This window comes from Aspergillus karnatakaensis (genome assembly GCF_047715665.1).
Source record: "Aspergillus karnatakaensis strain CBS 102800 unplaced genomic scaffold BJY04scaffold_43, whole genome shotgun sequence".
Classification (NCBI taxonomy): Eukaryota; Fungi; Ascomycota; class Eurotiomycetes; order Eurotiales; family Aspergillaceae; genus Aspergillus; species Aspergillus karnatakaensis.
Window position 1 is genome coordinate 42,834 of NW_027395755.1, and position 16,089 is coordinate 58,922.

Consider the following 16,089-nt stretch of genomic DNA (forward strand, 5'->3'; position numbering starts at 1 on the left):
AGGAATGGAGAATGGAGGAATGACCGTCCGACCGTCCGCGTCGATCATCCGCCACCACCTGGATTGATGCCTTAGGCTGCACAAGGCAGGGCTAAGTTACTCTGTCGACCCTCCGCGTCCTCCCCGGCATTAAGCAAATCTCCGGTTTGACAGCAGGGCTATAAATATGCTCTGCATTCTCTCTCTAATGGGTAGTTGTCAATATTTAGCCATTTAGAATAGCACCGCATGGCCACTGACCTGGAATCTGTTCATGGGAAGCCGGTCATACCGGTCCACCATGATCAGACCGAGACAAAGGACAATGTCGTTGACTGGGATGGACCAGACGACCCCCAGAATCCCCGGAACTGGCCCACTTGGAAACGTATGGCCCAAGTCATTCTCGCCACTACTTTCATGCTCACTGCGTATGCCAGTTGCTGCTCCCTGTGCACTCAAAAACATATATACTGACTAAACATACAGTAACCTTGCCGCCACAATGCTCGCTCCAGGATCCGCCGCGCTTGCTCAAGAGTTTAATATCACGAGTTCCACCATTACTAGTTTCACCGTCTCCATTTACCTTGCCGGCTTTGCCGTTGGTCCAATGGTCATTGCACCGCTATCTGAGCTGTACGGACGCCTTGTCATTTACCACACCAGTTATGTCTTTTACATTGGCTTCATCATCGGGTGCGCCCTGAGCAAGAACACCGGCATGTTTCTTGCCCTTCGAATCTTTGCCGGTTGTGCTTCTTCAGGCCCAATGGCTGTTGGCGGAGGAACCGTCGCCGACGTCGTCCCGCCAGCTCAGCGCGGGAAGGCAATGTCCCTGCTCTTCACAGGGCCTCTGTTAGGGCCAGTCCTGGGTCCTATTATTGGCGGCTTTGTATCTGAATCGATCGGCTGGCGATGGACTTTTTGGATCATCCTTATCCTGGTGAGAATAGACTCAAGCACAGCCCTGTTGCTCTTAAGTTGCTAACCGGCCGCTCAACAGACAGGAGTCTCATTCACCGTCTCAATCTTCCTTCTCCGCGAGACCAACGCAACCGTACTCTTAAAGCGGAAAGCAGCTCGCCTCCGTAAGGAAACCGGCAATGCAGCCTTAGTTTCAAGCATGGACCGGCACCTACCACTGCGCCAACTATTCCTCCGCGCAATCACCCGCCCAACAAAACTCCTCTTCCTCTCCCCAATCGTCCTCCTCCTCGCCCTCCTCTGCGTATTCACCTTCGGCCTCCTCTTCATCCTCTTCACCACCTTCCCCACCGTCTTCGAAGAACAATACCACTTCTCCCCAGGCATCTCAGGCCTCTCCTACCTCGGCGTCGGCCTCGGCATGGCCAGCGGACTCGCCCTCTTCGCCACCCTAAGCGACAAGCTGCATCACAAAAACACACACAACAATCCACCATCCCCCGAAGGCCGCCTCAAGCCCATGATGTACGCCATCCCCACCATTCCCATCGGCATCTTCTGGTACGGCTGGGCCGCTCACGCGCAAACGCACTGGATCGTCCCGATCCTCGGAACCTTTGTTTTCGGGTTCGGCTTTCTGTGGGTCATGATGCCGACGCAGCTGTATATGGTTGATGCGTTTGGGGCTGAGGCCGCGGCGTCGGCGTTGGCGGCGAATGCGGTTTTGAGGCTGTTGGCAGCGGCATTTTTGCCGTTGGCGGGGCCCACGATGTATAAGGAGCTGGGGCTCGGATGGGGGAATAGTGTGTTGGGGTTTATTGGGGTCGCTTTTCTACCCGTGCCGTTCTTGTTGTTTCGGTTTGGGGGGTGGCTTAGAGAGCGGTTTGTTGTGACGCTGTGACTTGATATGCAGGTTGAGGTGAGGGATAGACTGTCGCGCCTTTCTTTTGTTGATCCGTTTTATTTGTAACCATGTTTTTAATAAATAGACTCTAAGTTGTTGTCTTATGTATCCCGGTTCCGATCTCCATCTAAACCGCTGCCAGGGCGCAAAACAACTCGGACGGGCATCCCGGCACAATGTGGGTGTAGAGCCCATCGGGTCTTCATTCTTTCCCCACGAACAGAGCGCGTACAGCTACTGTCTTGATCTCGGCGATCTTGGGGCGATCTTATCTGGCGGGTAGGAGAGGGACAAACAACATCGCGTTATCCGGGAAGCCAGCCCAAGGAATTACATCACTAGCTTGCTGAGGGCTTTGACTGGTATGAATAGACGGGTTGGGTGGGTTGGGTTGGTTCAAGATGTCTGATGTGGTTCGGTTTCTTACTTTCACATCTTATATCATTATCATGGATTTACAGTGGCTGTCCCAGTTGCGGCACCATTGCAAACAACAGAGTCTTGAGCAGAGAACATCTCCTTCTCATAGAGCAGAGCTAAAAACGCCTCCAGGGTTGGATTGACCAGAACCCTATCGGTTAGTTAATCTATAACTATCCCAAACGCCCAAATGTCAACAAGTGCCAACACAACGCGCAGAACGCTCGCATAAATGACATATACATATTAAATCCCCGTAACCTCCGCAATCCAGTCGCGATAATGCGCCACCCTCGTATCAACCGCAGGGCTCTCTTCCCTAGCACAGCCTATCTCCCACGACACAATGCCCACGACAACCCCATCCGCCACGACAGGCCCGCCACTATCCCCCTGACAAGTCCCCATGCCGCCGCCCTCAACACCCGCACAGAACATCCCCTCCGTGATCGCAAACGCATAGTCCTCATATGCCGCCGCACAATCTGTGCTATTCAACACATCGACCGTCACTGCCCTCAGCGTCGCGCTATACGTCTTCCCCTCATTCACAGCGCCCCACCCGGAGATAACAACCTGATCCTCCGTCTCGGGCGTTTCAGAGACCTTTCTCGTTCCACCATCCATTTCAGGAAGGGCAATTGGCTGAATCTCCTCAGTGAATGTTAGATTCTCCGCTAGCGTGATGAGTGCAATGTCGTTCTCTAACGCAACGGGCTGGTTGTACTGTGGGTGGATCGTTATGCTCTCGACTTCTAGTAATGTGCCGCCTGAGGTCCGGGCTGACGAGCCGGAGCGCACGGTGAAGGAGTCCACTGATGCGCCGGAGACGCAGTGCGCGGCGGTGAGGATTGTGTTTGGGGAGAGGATTGAGCCGCCACCGGCGAAGGTGCCGCGGACGAAGATGGAGACTTGGTAGGGGTATTCTTGGATTGGGACGTCGGTGCCGCCGATGATGGAGTGGGCTTGGGGGATAGTGGAGAGGATAGAGAGGGTGAGTAGGTGGAACTTCATTTTGTGATGTGTCTATCTTTGCAGTGGGATGTTGATAATGGTGAGGGTAAAGAGTGGTGCTGGAGATGGGGAAGTGCTCTTGTTTATGTTTATAAAGCCCAGTGCCAGATTTGGCATGATGATCTCACCGGGCTTCAGGAAACAAGCCTGTCTTGATTGATTGGAGTCACCGCCGCACGTGGTTCTGATGTTTGTTGATCAGGGGTATAAGACCCGGTTCCCGACCCCGCGAAATCGTCATCCCTGTCTGGGGCCGGCCATGGTAGCCAATGAAGTTTCTGGTAGACTCTATACTGGAAGATTTTTCCAACGGGCGATGATACCTTGACCCCGGACAACGGGCACATGGCTACCTAATTGAGCGACAATACTAGCGAGCAAGCGGATCATGGTGGGTCACCCCGCGTTATCCGGCTCTGAGGGACAAATGAGATCCTGGTTGAGCAATTGTACAGGATATCACATGAGGCTCCAATGTCAGGTGAACTAGATTGAGAGTTCATGAGGTTACAGGGGTGCATTCCACGACGAACCTCCGTCTAATGAGGTCATCGGATGTTGCAACAGGGCGGAGGTCTCCAAGGCTCGCAGATGTGACCCTAGATTGATCAAGCGAGCGATGCTCACTATTACGCGTAATCTACCCCGATTGAGGTTACAGCCGCATAAACACAGGCTGCAAAAGAAGCGGTGACGACAACGAAAACAGCACCATATATTCACTCGACTAAGTAGCATGCCTCTGCATTCGCATAACAGCATAGGGAAAACCTAGTTCATGGGCAAAAACCTAAGCCAAGGCAGCAAGACGAAAGGAAAGACGGGAACATGAGAGAAATCCAGCGGCTGAGCCAGCATCTTCCTGGTCAATAACTCCACAACATGTAATCCTCTCTGACGTCAAATATTCCGTGTTTTGTCCTAGTCCCGTTCTATTTCCTAGCCTGGCCCGGGATTGGGATGGGGTTGGGGTTGGGGCTGTCGCTCGGATTTGGGTTATACTCTTGCACGGCAAACGAGTCAGTCTCAGCAATCATTCCATCACTGCAGCTAGCACTCGTGAGGGTGTCAAAGTGGCTGGCGCGAACGGTATAGCCCTCACTAGTCGAAGAGAGCGCTTTTAGTAGGTTTCCTTCAGACACGAGGTAATAAGAGGTCCAACGGGTTAACTGGGTTAACCATGTGATAACTTACAAAGGGAGTACAGTCTCTTCAATAGAACCACCAGGTATAGTATACACCCGGTTCTCTCGAGTCACCTCGCCGAGGTAGATGCATGGATTTTGCGGCGAAGCGTTATAGTCACGGTAATTGGTCAGGTAGAGATAGTAGGTTTCGGGAGTGTCAGCAGTAGGCCTATTCTTGATTAAGATACGAATCACTAAGGGTTCTCTCAAGGTTCGGTATAGAGAGAATAATATTGAGTCAAGACTTACACTAGATCCACCAGATTGTCAAGGTAGAGATTCACGTTCTGGGTACGTGTGGACAGTGTCATAGCTCTGGCGGTGGCCACAAGGGCAGCGACGGCGGCAAGTGTGAAGTGCATGCTGGAGTAAGGCTGGAAGACTACGTTGAATAGAGCTTGAGTGTATGGTACATTCTTGATCCATAGAGACGAAGAGAGCAATTTATACCCTCAGAGTTGATTTCCATCTTGAACACCAGCAACCTATTTGATCAGTTTGGTCAGCTCTCAAATGCACCCTTTCACTCTTAGCATCACGCCTCTGCACAAGTTGACAGCTGCAACAGATTCATCTGTACGAGCACAGCTACTGTTCTTATGTCTAATACCCCATGGCTCAAACGCCATCTTAGGCTTCTTGCGTCTACTTCAGACGCGTAGCCGCGGCCTCGGCCATTCGGACACCGAAACTGCGTGTACCAGAACGTCACCTGAGATTACGAATGTGCCTGATGACACCCCATGGGGATCTTGTACAACATGCGGGGTAACTCCTTACTTGGTCGTTATATTTCTCTGCTGTGATGCCAGTGCTGCGTATGACTAGCACATCCATCAATCGATGTTCACAGATCACCTTAATCTAGGTGGCATCCCTCAATTTTGTTGATAATATAATTATGGCTCAGTGAGTAAAGCAGGAAGAGGAACGAATGCAGTGACATACCGACCTAGTTGTGGCCATCATGAACTACAGAATGAGTGTACTTTGGTTACGCAGGAATGGTAGGCCGGGAAACGAGGTCATGCTGCATACAACTGTGCTGCTGCGCATACGAGCCTAGCGACGAATATACACAGAAAGGCCCCCAGAACTGACTGGCTCACAAGAAATGTCACCATTTGTGATACCCGGAATTTCAGCGCTGTGGGCGTGGTGAGCCCGGTTCCGCCCTATAAGCCGTCAGCGTGTTCCTCGGGACACTGATTTGAGGGCAAAAATCGTACATCGCTGAACCAACGGACCCAGCCCTTCTGATAGAGTCCCATATTATGAGCGCAGGCTTGGTGACTTTGGATACAACGTGTCTGACAGCTATGGTGGAGGAGATACAAATCCCTCTGGACTCGGGATGACGGTGATATTGTGGCTCTACCCCCGACCAAAAACCCTGACAATAACGTACCAACGCTTTATGAATGGAATGGGATCTATTCGTACGCGTATTGTGTGATCTCGGCTGCAGGTAGATGATTTCTCCATACTTAACCCCCACTCTCACAGTTGGATAGTTAAAGTTAGACGGCAACCAGTAGATTCTTACCAGTTGAAGAAGATTAGTAGAGAAGTTGCCGACGGAACCTAGGTATTAGAAAAGAAATTTTCCACGGAGAATTGCCTTAGATCCGACACACACAGCCCAAGAGTACCACTACGTATACAAAGTAACAAACTTAGTAATTCTAACCCTCTTCCAAGCACATGCACACGCTAGTCCAACTCCCCTCGGCCATTTTCCAGCCTAGACAGAACGAGGGCAGGCGCAAGCGACAGGCGAGTACTCCCGAGTCTCAACGTGCTACATCGCCCATGGCCTAGCCTGATAGCCCAGAGATACTTTATGATCAGCCCGCGTCCACTGCACATGGTAAAGTGTAAGATTCAGTCAAAGTCGGCTCTTTCGACATGGATATGGCGCCTCCCAACACCACCAAGGGGGAGAGAGACTCGCTCATCTCATACCAATTCAAGCCACGCGTTTTCATTCTAACAGATATCACCAATGAGCCTGATGATGCCCAGTCCTTCTGCCGCTATCTGACCTACGCCAACCAGTTTCGCACCGAGGGCATCGTCGCGGTTACATCCGTCTGGCTTCGGGATCAAGTCGCCCCGGAGAAGCTGCATGAAATAATTGATGCGTATGAGAAGGTTGTGGACAATCTCAATGCGCATAGCCATCCTGCCTCCCCTTATCCATCCGCAGAAGAGCTGCGGGCACTTGTTGCATCCGGACCAGAGGTACGTCTCACAGCCTACAGGAGGTAATGATGCCTGTCCCATGCTGATGGATCCCGTTCTTCAAGGTCTACGGCTTAGCCGCCGTCGGCGATGATATCCCTCTCAGCGCAGGGAGCCAGCTGCTCCTGGATCGATTAGTTTCTTCGCAGACAGACTCCATAGACCCAATCTGGGTGCTTGTCTGGGGCGGCGTCAACGTCGTCGCCCAGGTCCTGCATAAAATCCAATCCGAGCCCAATGCCGCTGCCCTCCGCGCCAACCTGCGTGTCTACACGATTTCCGACCAGGACGACAGCGGCCCCTGGATCCGGCAGCAATGGCCGGACCTCTTCTATATCTGCTCGACGCACGGCTGGAACCAGTACGGCACGGCCGCCTGGCGAGGGATCTCGGGCGACTTTGCGCCGAATGGCTTTGCGGATCGCGGGGGGCCGGATCCGTCGACGATCACGGCAGAGTGGATTAGGGAGAATATCCAGCTGGGTCCGCTTGGCGGCAAATACCCCAATGTCAAGTTTATCATGGAAGGCGATACCCCGACGTTTCTCTATCTGATCCAGAACGGGCTGGGCGTGCCTGAGGAGTCACATTGACCAGCTCGTACCGAGGGACCAGTGGCTCTCCAGACTCTGGCAATGCGTTAAACTCAAGGAGGCCAAAATACCCGTACTGCCCTAGGACACCATTGTGCTGAGTAAAAGAGCTAAATCCCAGATGCTCGTTGTCCGGATGGATGCGGAGTTCGCGGATGCTACCACCATTCCACCAGATTGGATGGAAGGCGATCTTGTCCGGCGTGCATTCAGGACTGGCAAGGTCATACATGCCGCAGTCAACGATTGTGCTCGCAGCCATGGCCCGTCGACCGTCGCGAAACGCCTGTGGGTAGTCGGTCAACTCCTCCCCATGCCTAGCCGAATCTGGGACGCCACAGGTAAGGCATTTCCATGGGCTGCCATTTGGAAATGTCGTCCCATTGGTCCGGACAATGATCATTTGCCTCCCTGAGTAGATGCTCGCGGGGTCTGGGGGTGCCGGTGCGCCAGTGAAATTCAGAGTGACAAGGACGTGATTTCCATCTGGGAGAAATCCACCCCCGCAGAGGGTCAGATCAATTGGAACGCACCCTGTACCGTGAGGGTTCAGTTCTGGGGTACATGACCCTTCGATGTGGGTCGAGGTTGCGGGGGGTAGAGTAAGTTCGATAACTTGGATCGGTTCTGGTTTGGGAGGAGAAGGAACTGGACCTGGGCGTGTAAGTGATGAGGATGCTGGTAGAATCAAACAGGCAAGGACAGCTGCGCTGGCTGAAGTGTAGAGCCGCATTGTCAGTGTAGGTTAACCAGTTACTGATCAAGTATGTTTCAGGGGCATTCCAATACTACAAGACCTGCTTTTATAACCTTGTCAAGGTGCTCTCGGTCTATATCCTCTCAAATGCCGCCATTGCCCGCGAACAATTGACATGACATTTGAAGCCCGCAACACAAGTCTACTCCAGGTTTGCGAATGCCGGAAGTCGTTGCCCAGCGATTCGTACTCGTATCGTGAACTGAAACGGAACGAATGGCCTTATTGTTGTCTCCAAGGTACATCCCGGCAAATGACAGCACCTATCACCAGTTATCGGCTTTTGAGGTTTGATATGGGAAGTTGTAACCGCCAGGTGTCACCGAGGCCCGGGGACCTTGGGGCGCGCTCCTGATGATCTAACCTATTACTTCTTGTATCCCCGATAGACTGGTGGAGGTGGCCAGACGAAGCGCGGGGTCATCCCCGCGTGGGACGCTTGCTAGCCTTGACATGACTTTGCGCATGGACTTGCCTGTGTATGGCGTGGAACTGAGGTGCACTGAATCAAACCATGTTACGCTCCACAAGAAATCCCCAGTCTCCACAGCCAGTCTACTTCTCGGGGTTTGGTCTAGTCCAAGAAAGCCGTATCGGCTATTGAAATTTTCTGTTAGTGGATAGAATTAACACCAGCAGGATGATCCTTCGCCTGCATCCCCCGGACCAGACAAGGCGCGCCGAGACCAGCCAGCTCACTAAGTATAAATTCATAATCATGAATCCCATCCATCTTCGTGCATCTCCAGAAATCAACAATAGCAATATGTTGACCAAGTCTAAGAAATTCAATCTGTGGTTCTGCTGCCTTGTCGCAGCAGGCTGCATGATGGTCAATGGGTACGACTCCTCCAGCTTTAACGCCGTGCAAGGCTCCGACGAGTTTATGGATTACTTCCACCACCCAGTACGTAAACTACGCTCTTCTTCGACTTTCCCGCCTAACTGGACTACAGTCTCCGTCTGTCACCGGATCCATTAACACGGCGTACACCGTCGGAACCGTCGTGTCCGGTAAGCCCTGCTAACCTTGTCAATCTAACTAGTACCGCCACATATACTAACCCGATCATTATCAAACCCTACAGGCTTCTTTATCTCAGCCCCAATTTCCGACTACTTTGGTCGTAAGTGGACAATGCACATCGGCTGCGCCTTTATCATCTTCTCTAGTATCCTTACAACCTTCACCCCACGCACAATGGGCGGGTTCATCGCCGGCCGTGCCTTAACAGGAATCGGCCAGGGGCTGGCCATGCCCGCGGGCCCCGTGTACATTGGCGAGATGGCACCGGCCCCAAAGCGCGGGATGATCATAAGCTTCTGGCAGATTTTCTTCGGCCTCGGCGCGTTCCTTGCATACTGGGTAAACTATGGGTGCACGCAAGACGCAGGAAAACTAGGTCACTCACTGGAACTGGAGGGTTGTAATTATTCTGCAGTGTCTGACTCCCCTGCTTGTTATACTGGGGCTGTTGATTTGCCCAGAGTCGCCGCGATGGTGCGTGGCCCTTGATCTTGAGGCTTAATGCGATAGCTAACTTGACGTCTCTTTTCAGGTATATCCAGAAAGACCGGATAGAGGATGCAGTAAAGGCGTTGTCTGTCTTGCGGGATGACGCGCAACAGGTGCAAGTCGAGATCCAAGAGATCGTGCAGGCGATCAGATTCGAAAAGAGACGAACCCTGGCCGATACCTGCCGCTGTGGCGAGACAAGGCCGTTCAGTATTGATTCTGTGCGCTCTGTCCCTTCCAACTCACTAGGAAGATTCAAGAGAACTAATGCATGGGTAGTGCTGGCATGTGGAATCAACATCAGACAGCAGTTTACCGGTCAAGGGTCACTAAGCATGTATTCGACAATCATCTACCAGAAGGTATTCACCGACAACAAAGAGATCCAGCTCATCAACGCCCTCAACGGGACGCTCGGGATCCTCTTCACGCTGAATGCGACCTGGATGGCTGACCGGTTTGGCCGGCGACCGTTGCTACTGATCGGCGCGGCAGGTATGGGCATGTGCATGTTTATTGTCGCCGTGGTGGTCACCGAGACACCCGAGTATGCAGACGGAGCCAAGTCACGACCGGTTGGAATTGTAACAGTGTTCCTAATGTTCCTCTTTGCGCTGTTCTACAAACCATCTTGGGGCGCGACAGTGTGGATCTGGAGCTCGGAAATCTTCTCGATGAATATCCGCGCCCAAGCAATTGGAATGGCCACGCAGTCTCAGTCCATTGCCAATACGATTCTTCGTAAGTCTCCTCTTCTCCATCGCCATGCTAGAGAGCATGCAGGATTGGTACGGAACTAATCCCTAGCCCCAGAGCAAATCTTCCCCCTCTTCCTAGACAAGAAGGGATTGTGAGTGATACACCCCACCCTAACCACCCTATAACTAGCACGCTGGTAGCAACAGCTAACACGGTCTCTCTGTCTTGCATATAAGCAACGCGATGTATATGTTTGGTGCAATCAACCTTGTGCTATTCGTTTTCGTGTGGTTCCTGATCCCAGAAACCAGAGGCGTTGGCCTGGAACACATGGATACCATCTTCGGCGGGGTGGATCATGCGAGTAAGGGGGCCGAAATGCTGGAGCAGACAAAGACAGAGCAGCCAGAGGTTCTTACTCAGGAGGTCGAGCTGGTCCGTCAATCTAATTCCAAGCGTCCGGAGTCAGTGTAGTATGCTGCTCCAACTGCGGTTGGGGTTTGTGCGGCATTGAACAGTGCCCTAGTCTGGCGCCTCTCCATTGCAAACATTCTGCTTACCGTCTCTTGCCGGCCTCGGTATCCGTATCCGTATAGCACAGGAAAATCGTTTGAACAAAATGCTATCTACTCGGATTCGATTCAAGGCTCTGGCGAGCCTTTGCAGGTAGATTAATATAAAGATAGCAATGGACTGTCGTGTGTTTCTTTCTGTTACAGTTACAATGATAGATTCAATATTATTGTACTACAAACGGTGACCCTTTTCGCTTTGCTGGCTTGTGGAGAGGGGCCACTACTGGGGAACTCGTATTCGGCCATGGGTTAATGCAGCGGGAGGGACTTTTCAACCAGAGAAAAGTACATGATTAGTGATTAGCATCATGTCGGCTCTGTTATGAGGGTCTCCGAGGCAGTATTTCCCCCAATCCATTGTGCAGTGTCAGTCCCACTTGCGTGCCTCGCGTACTTCAACAGACGCCATCCCCTATTGTCCCTCGCATGGAGATACCCCTAGCCTTAGCGAGCATCTTGATGATGCTTATCTCGGGGACCTTTACTCATGATTAAACAAGATCGATAGCCAGATTCAGGGATTGCGGGACAAATGTATGGCGGGGATTTGTCTTGCAGTCTACGAAGGCGTGGAGAGGAGGACTATGCGGCGTCGAATAATATCTTTGCAACTGAGTGGGGAGCAATTGCAACTTACGCCACAGCTGGAGATTCAGTATCCACAGATCCTTACAATCCTGGACCTGCATTATTGTCGACGCATGGGGAGGACTTATGGCCGTCCACGGGCATGAGTTTGTGCTTCCGGTCTGGGGTACACGCCTACAATTAGCATCAGCAGAGCGATATAGAGCTGCATAGATTAGATTCGACTGGTATCCTTCAGAGGTACCGTTCGCGGAAGTATTCTCAAAGCATGTCGGGGACACTAAAGTAAATTACAACCATAATGTTACCTCTTGGCTGAGTAGCGCTGATTCCGCTCCGTAGATTAATCTATATCAGTTACCCCTGAGAAATCAACATGCTTAGGGGCTATGCAAAATGCAATTGTGGTGATGGATAGGAAGGTCTTAGAGCCACGCCAACAAAGGATCGAATCATTTCAAGGAACTTGGTTGCTAAGAGAGGGTAAGCTACGTGGCGTTTTATCATCTATGTTCTATTGAATAGTAGCATAGCAGATTCAGACCCAGGATGGATTGATCGACAATTCTCCTCCCCAAGGTGGCAACCCAGGCCCGACACAAGTCCCACACCACAGACACTAAGCGATCCGAGTTTCCCGAGTCAAGCAGTAAGGCTGGACATTGAAGTGGAGTTGGCAGTACCAGATACTATGGGGCTTATATCTACACGAAACACCCTGAAACGACCGCCCCATCACGACCTCCAACACACAACTCTCGCTCGTGGAACTAGAAACAAGACGCGTCCTTGGCGGAGCTTGTTTTCTCTTCAGCAGGCAGAAGCTTTCTCTTCCCTCAGATATATTACTTCTACACTGGATTGGTTGTGCAGGGGAACGCCTGCAGTGGCCCACTCTGCCCTATTGGAGGGAAAACCATGGAGCACTCTCAGCCCTAGTTAATCAACGCCGTTTCAGTCAGAGTCGGGTTTCTGGCATTAGCTAGTCAGGTACGGAGTACAGAGGCCCCCTTGCTTTGTGGCCCGTGAGTTATGTAGATAGGTAGTTGGGTATAAAAGGCCCTCGTCTGTCCGTGAATTTCAGCCTTAGCCAGGCTCCAAACACTCAGGACCCCATCTCATTCCTTACTTCTCTCCTTCACTTTTATTCACTCAAATACTCTTGCTGGTCAAGATGTACAAGCTTCTCAGCTCCGCTCTCCTTGCCTCTATGGCATCCAGCGTCATTGCGGTGCCTGCGGACCCCCTCGTTACTGCGACGGCCACCCTCGACAAGCGTGACTCGTGCAAATTCTCCGGAGAAGATGGTGCTGCCTCTGCGAGCAAGTCCCAGGCCTCATGCGCCACCATCACTCTCTCCGACGTTGCCGTTCCCTCGGGTACCACCCTGGATCTGAGTGATCTCGAAGACGGCACCACCGTAAGACCACACTCTTCTTCTCTACTTCTCCCACTAACTCTCTCCTCCCAGGTCATCTTCGAAGGCACCACCACTTGGGGCTACAAGGAATGGAAAGGCCCCCTCCTCCAGATCAAGGGTAAAGACATCACCGTCAAGGGTGCCTCCGGCGCAAAGCTGAACCCCGACGGCGCCCGCTGGTGGGACACCAAGGGCACCAACGGCGGCAAGACGAAGCCCAAGTTCTTCTACGCGCACGGCCTGACCGACTCGACCATCACCGACCTCTACATCGAGAACACCCCCGTGCAAGCCGTCAGCATCAACAACTGCGACGGCCTCACCATCACCGACATGACAATCGACAGCTCCGACGGCGACTCCAACGGCGGCCACAACACCGACGGGTTTGACATCGGCGAGTCCTCCAACGTCAAGATCATCGGCGCAAAGGTCTACAACCAGGATGACTGCGTTGCTATCAACTCGGGAACCGACATCACCTTCTCCGGCGGTACTTGCTCTGGCGGGCATGGACTGTCCGTTGGCTCTGTGGGTGGCCGCGACGATAACACCGTTGACACCGTTACCTTTGAGGACTCGACCGTCGTCAACTCCGACAACGGTATCCGCATCAAGGCTAAGAGTGGCGAGTCCGGCGAGATCAAGGGCGTCACCTACTCCGGTATCACGCTTGAGTCCATCAACAAGTACGGTATCCTGATCGAGCAGAACTACGACGGCGGTGACCTCCACGGTGACCCGACCTCGGACCTCCCCATCACCGACCTGACCATCAGCAACATTTCGGGCTCTGGTGCTGTCGCTTCAAAGGGACATAACATTGCCATTGTCTGCGGGAGCTCTGGCTGCTCCGACTGGACTTGGGAGGGTGTTGAGGTCTCTGGTGGTAAGACCTACGATGAGTGCCAGAATGTCCCGAGTGTTGCTTCTTGCTAGGCGCATTGCCTGCTGGGAGTTGCGTCAGACTAGGTCTAGGTGAGGTGACTTGGATGTCTGTTGGACTTGTATTATAGTAAAGCATACCATGTTTGATCTTGCTATTAGGTTAGCTGAGCTTAATCAAGGGGGCCAGCCTCCTGAGGATTCAACCTGGTACTAAAGTCCTGGCCGACATCATTATAGTAACTGCTTGGCCATGCATGCTCACTTCATAAAGACCTCTATGGGATCAGGAGTAGACTCTGACTGTGTACTAGATTGCGCCCCCAGTGGTGGCCTTTAGTAATTGCGTGTACTGAATAGGGTAGAGGCCACGGAACCATACTACAACACCAGACCAGGGAAAGGCCTGAAAGACTTTTCTTCCGCATCCGATATGATGGCATGTTCATATCGACTAGGTATTTTTACTTTTGAATATATAAGCCTGACGACTGAGACATGGTCCAAGAATAATCTTAAATCAACATGTACTTGTAGGGTTAAATAGACGAGTGGAACAAGCCACCCCTGACAACTCATTATCTGTTACAACTCAAGTATATATCTAAAAGTCTGAGAAAAATACGTCGTTGCTTAACACGAGGAATTGCGAGTACACAGGATAATAGTTAATAGACAGTTTCTGACTCCAGCCCAGCCAAAATAAACCCATCGAAGATGCAACCAACATGATCATAATCTCTCTCTATCTCTGTTTGCAGGACCTCAGTCTAAGAATCCACGAGGCTTCTGTTGGGATCTACAGGGTATTTTCTTGATCAAAGAAAAAAAGTGTGAGAAAACAGAGCTAAGCGGAGATTTCCATCTGTCACAATATCGTACATCCATCTCATGAGGTCAGAGGAGACTAATCACCTCCTTTTCCTCCCTTCAAACTCCCTTACAATCTTATCTCGCGTGCTCCACGCCTTCCTCCTCACCTCCTCCAGATCCAAATCAACAATGTTCCTTACATCAACAGCCGCGCTCCTCAATGTCTTCGCCTGAATAAACACCCCCCGCGTAGCGATAGATCCAGGATCGCTCACAACATCCTGGATAAATTGCGTAAAGCTCTCTAAAGCCCTCCTCGAAACCCTCGTTCCAGCAAGAATCTGCGCAAAGCAATGCGGCATCGCCTCGTACTGCTCCCAAACCACCACAGCCCCCTTCCTTGCTGCGCTCTGTGCAAAGAAACAACATTCCTCTGTAACCAGCTCCTGACCGCAGGAGATAAATATCGGTGGTGCCCCGGTCCAGTCTGTGTCTGCGAGGATTGGTGAGATGAGCGGGTGGCAGAGAGCATTTCCTTCGCAGAAGAGGTCTGCACGTGGGGGGTCAGCAGGCCAGATGGTGCAGGGTGGGGAATTTGCAGGGTTCAGCGAAGGTGGGGGGAGGTAGTCGTATCGCCGACCGATTTCGGTGGTGTGCATGCTGCGGGTTAGGTCCAGGGAGGGTGAGTTGAGGGCGATGCCGGCGGGGAGGGGGATGGAGAGGTGTTTGTTGTTGAATGGGACTGTTGATGCGGTTCTGTGGAGGTGGAGGATGGTCTGGAGGAGAGCAGTTGCGAGGTTGCCGCCTGCTGAGTCGCCGGCGATCACGATGTGAGAGGGTGGGACTGGGTTGTGGAAGGCGTTCACGGGAGGATATAAGAGGGATAGATATACGGTTAAGGCGTCGAGGAGGGCGGCTGGAAAGGGAGACTGCGGTGCCAGACGATATCGCACGGAGAGTACGCGGCCTTGGGTGAGTTTTGCGTACTCGGCGACTGTCTCTCTGTGTGTGCACGGATCCATGAGATAATACGAGCCACCGTGGAAATAGAGCACTGTCACGTCGCTCTTAACCTCCTCCATCAAGCAGCGGAACTTTTCGGCTTCGGGTATTGCTGGCTCTGGGGTCTTTGCTGATGCGTTAGCCCGATAACCTGTCCATTCCGCTGTGATGGGTTCAGCGGAGGGTTTTGAGAACTCTTCTGCCCCTGTCCCTAGCGATCGAACTGCAGTGCACAAGACGTCTTTAAGCGTGTTCGATGGAGGTATGGTGACTCTGCTAATCCACATGTTGCCCTTGACGCCGGGATCGTGCATGGTGTTCTGCTGCTGCTCGGTGATGGTTGATGGGGGAGAGTTGCAGAGGATGTCTCGGAGGACGGTGACTGTCAGTGCAGTGCGGAGATCCCATTTCTGCGAGGTTGGACTCCATCCGAGAATGTGGGAGAGAGCTGTCTTAAGAACTAAGGGAATCTTAGAGAGGAGGAATCCAACGGCGTCAAGCAGTGGTGGCATGTTGCGAAGTTGCAAAGTTGGAAGGTTGAGAGAGGGGCGCAAGAGGGAAATAGT

The 16,089-nt window shown here is 52.3% G+C and overlaps 7 protein-coding genes across 7 annotated transcripts; 4 read left to right on the plus strand and 3 right to left on the minus strand.

Moving 5' to 3' along the window:
• Positions 1 to 217: 217 nt before the first annotated feature.
• On the plus strand, positions 218 to 1,807 carry BJY04DRAFT_229612 (MFS transporter; the record flags this gene model as incomplete). The annotated part of the gene is made up of 3 exons (XM_073719104.1): positions 218 to 410; positions 469 to 925; positions 986 to 1,807. The coding sequence occupies exons 1-3, from the start codon at positions 229 to 231 to the stop codon at positions 1,805 to 1,807; spliced, it is 1,461 nt and encodes a 486-aa protein (XP_073568525.1). The 5' UTR covers positions 218 to 228.
• Positions 1,808 to 2,476: 669 nt separating this feature from the next.
• On the minus strand, positions 2,477 to 3,279 carry BJY04DRAFT_229615 (serine protease; the record flags this gene model as incomplete). Its single annotated transcript, XM_073719105.1, has 1 exon — positions 2,477 to 3,279. Exon 1 carries the CDS (start codon positions 3,242 to 3,244, stop codon positions 2,477 to 2,479), a length of 768 nt encoding a protein of 255 aa, XP_073568526.1. The 5' UTR covers positions 3,245 to 3,279.
• An 897-nt stretch (positions 3,280 to 4,176) lies between these two features.
• On the minus strand, positions 4,177 to 4,793 carry BJY04DRAFT_220780 (uncharacterized protein; the record flags this gene model as incomplete). The annotated part of the gene is made up of 3 exons (XM_073716958.1): positions 4,177 to 4,345; positions 4,439 to 4,600; positions 4,681 to 4,793. 3 exons carry the CDS (start codon positions 4,791 to 4,793, stop codon positions 4,177 to 4,179), a joined length of 444 nt encoding a protein of 147 aa, XP_073568527.1.
• Positions 4,794 to 6,339: 1,546 nt separating this feature from the next.
• Positions 6,340 to 7,268, plus strand: BJY04DRAFT_220781 (DUF1593 domain-containing protein; the record flags this gene model as incomplete). The annotated part of the gene is made up of 2 exons (XM_073716959.1): positions 6,340 to 6,675; positions 6,741 to 7,268. The coding sequence occupies 2 exons, from the start codon at positions 6,340 to 6,342 to the stop codon at positions 7,266 to 7,268; spliced, it is 864 nt and encodes a 287-aa protein (XP_073568528.1).
• A 1,523-nt stretch (positions 7,269 to 8,791) lies between these two features.
• On the plus strand, positions 8,792 to 10,714 carry BJY04DRAFT_209042 (general substrate transporter; the record flags this gene model as incomplete). Its single annotated transcript, XM_073714075.1, has 7 exons — positions 8,792 to 8,932; positions 8,982 to 9,039; positions 9,114 to 9,391; positions 9,429 to 9,526; positions 9,585 to 10,282; positions 10,355 to 10,391; positions 10,477 to 10,714. The coding sequence occupies 7 exons, from the start codon at positions 8,792 to 8,794 to the stop codon at positions 10,712 to 10,714; spliced, it is 1,548 nt and encodes a 515-aa protein (XP_073568529.1).
• Positions 10,715 to 12,577: 1,863 nt separating this feature from the next.
• On the plus strand, positions 12,578 to 13,762 carry BJY04DRAFT_209043 (glycoside hydrolase family 28 protein; the record flags this gene model as incomplete). Its single annotated transcript, XM_073714076.1, has 2 exons — positions 12,578 to 12,823; positions 12,875 to 13,762. 2 exons carry the CDS (start codon positions 12,578 to 12,580, stop codon positions 13,760 to 13,762), a joined length of 1,134 nt encoding a protein of 377 aa, XP_073568530.1.
• Positions 13,763 to 14,409: 647 nt separating this feature from the next.
• On the minus strand, positions 14,410 to 16,044 carry BJY04DRAFT_194956 (alpha/beta hydrolase). Its single transcript, XM_073712138.1, has one exon. The coding sequence runs from the start codon at positions 16,033 to 16,035 to the stop codon at positions 14,620 to 14,622; it is 1,416 nt and encodes a 471-aa protein (XP_073568531.1). The 5' UTR covers positions 16,036 to 16,044; the 3' UTR covers positions 14,410 to 14,619.
• Positions 16,045 to 16,089: the final 45 nt, after the last annotated feature.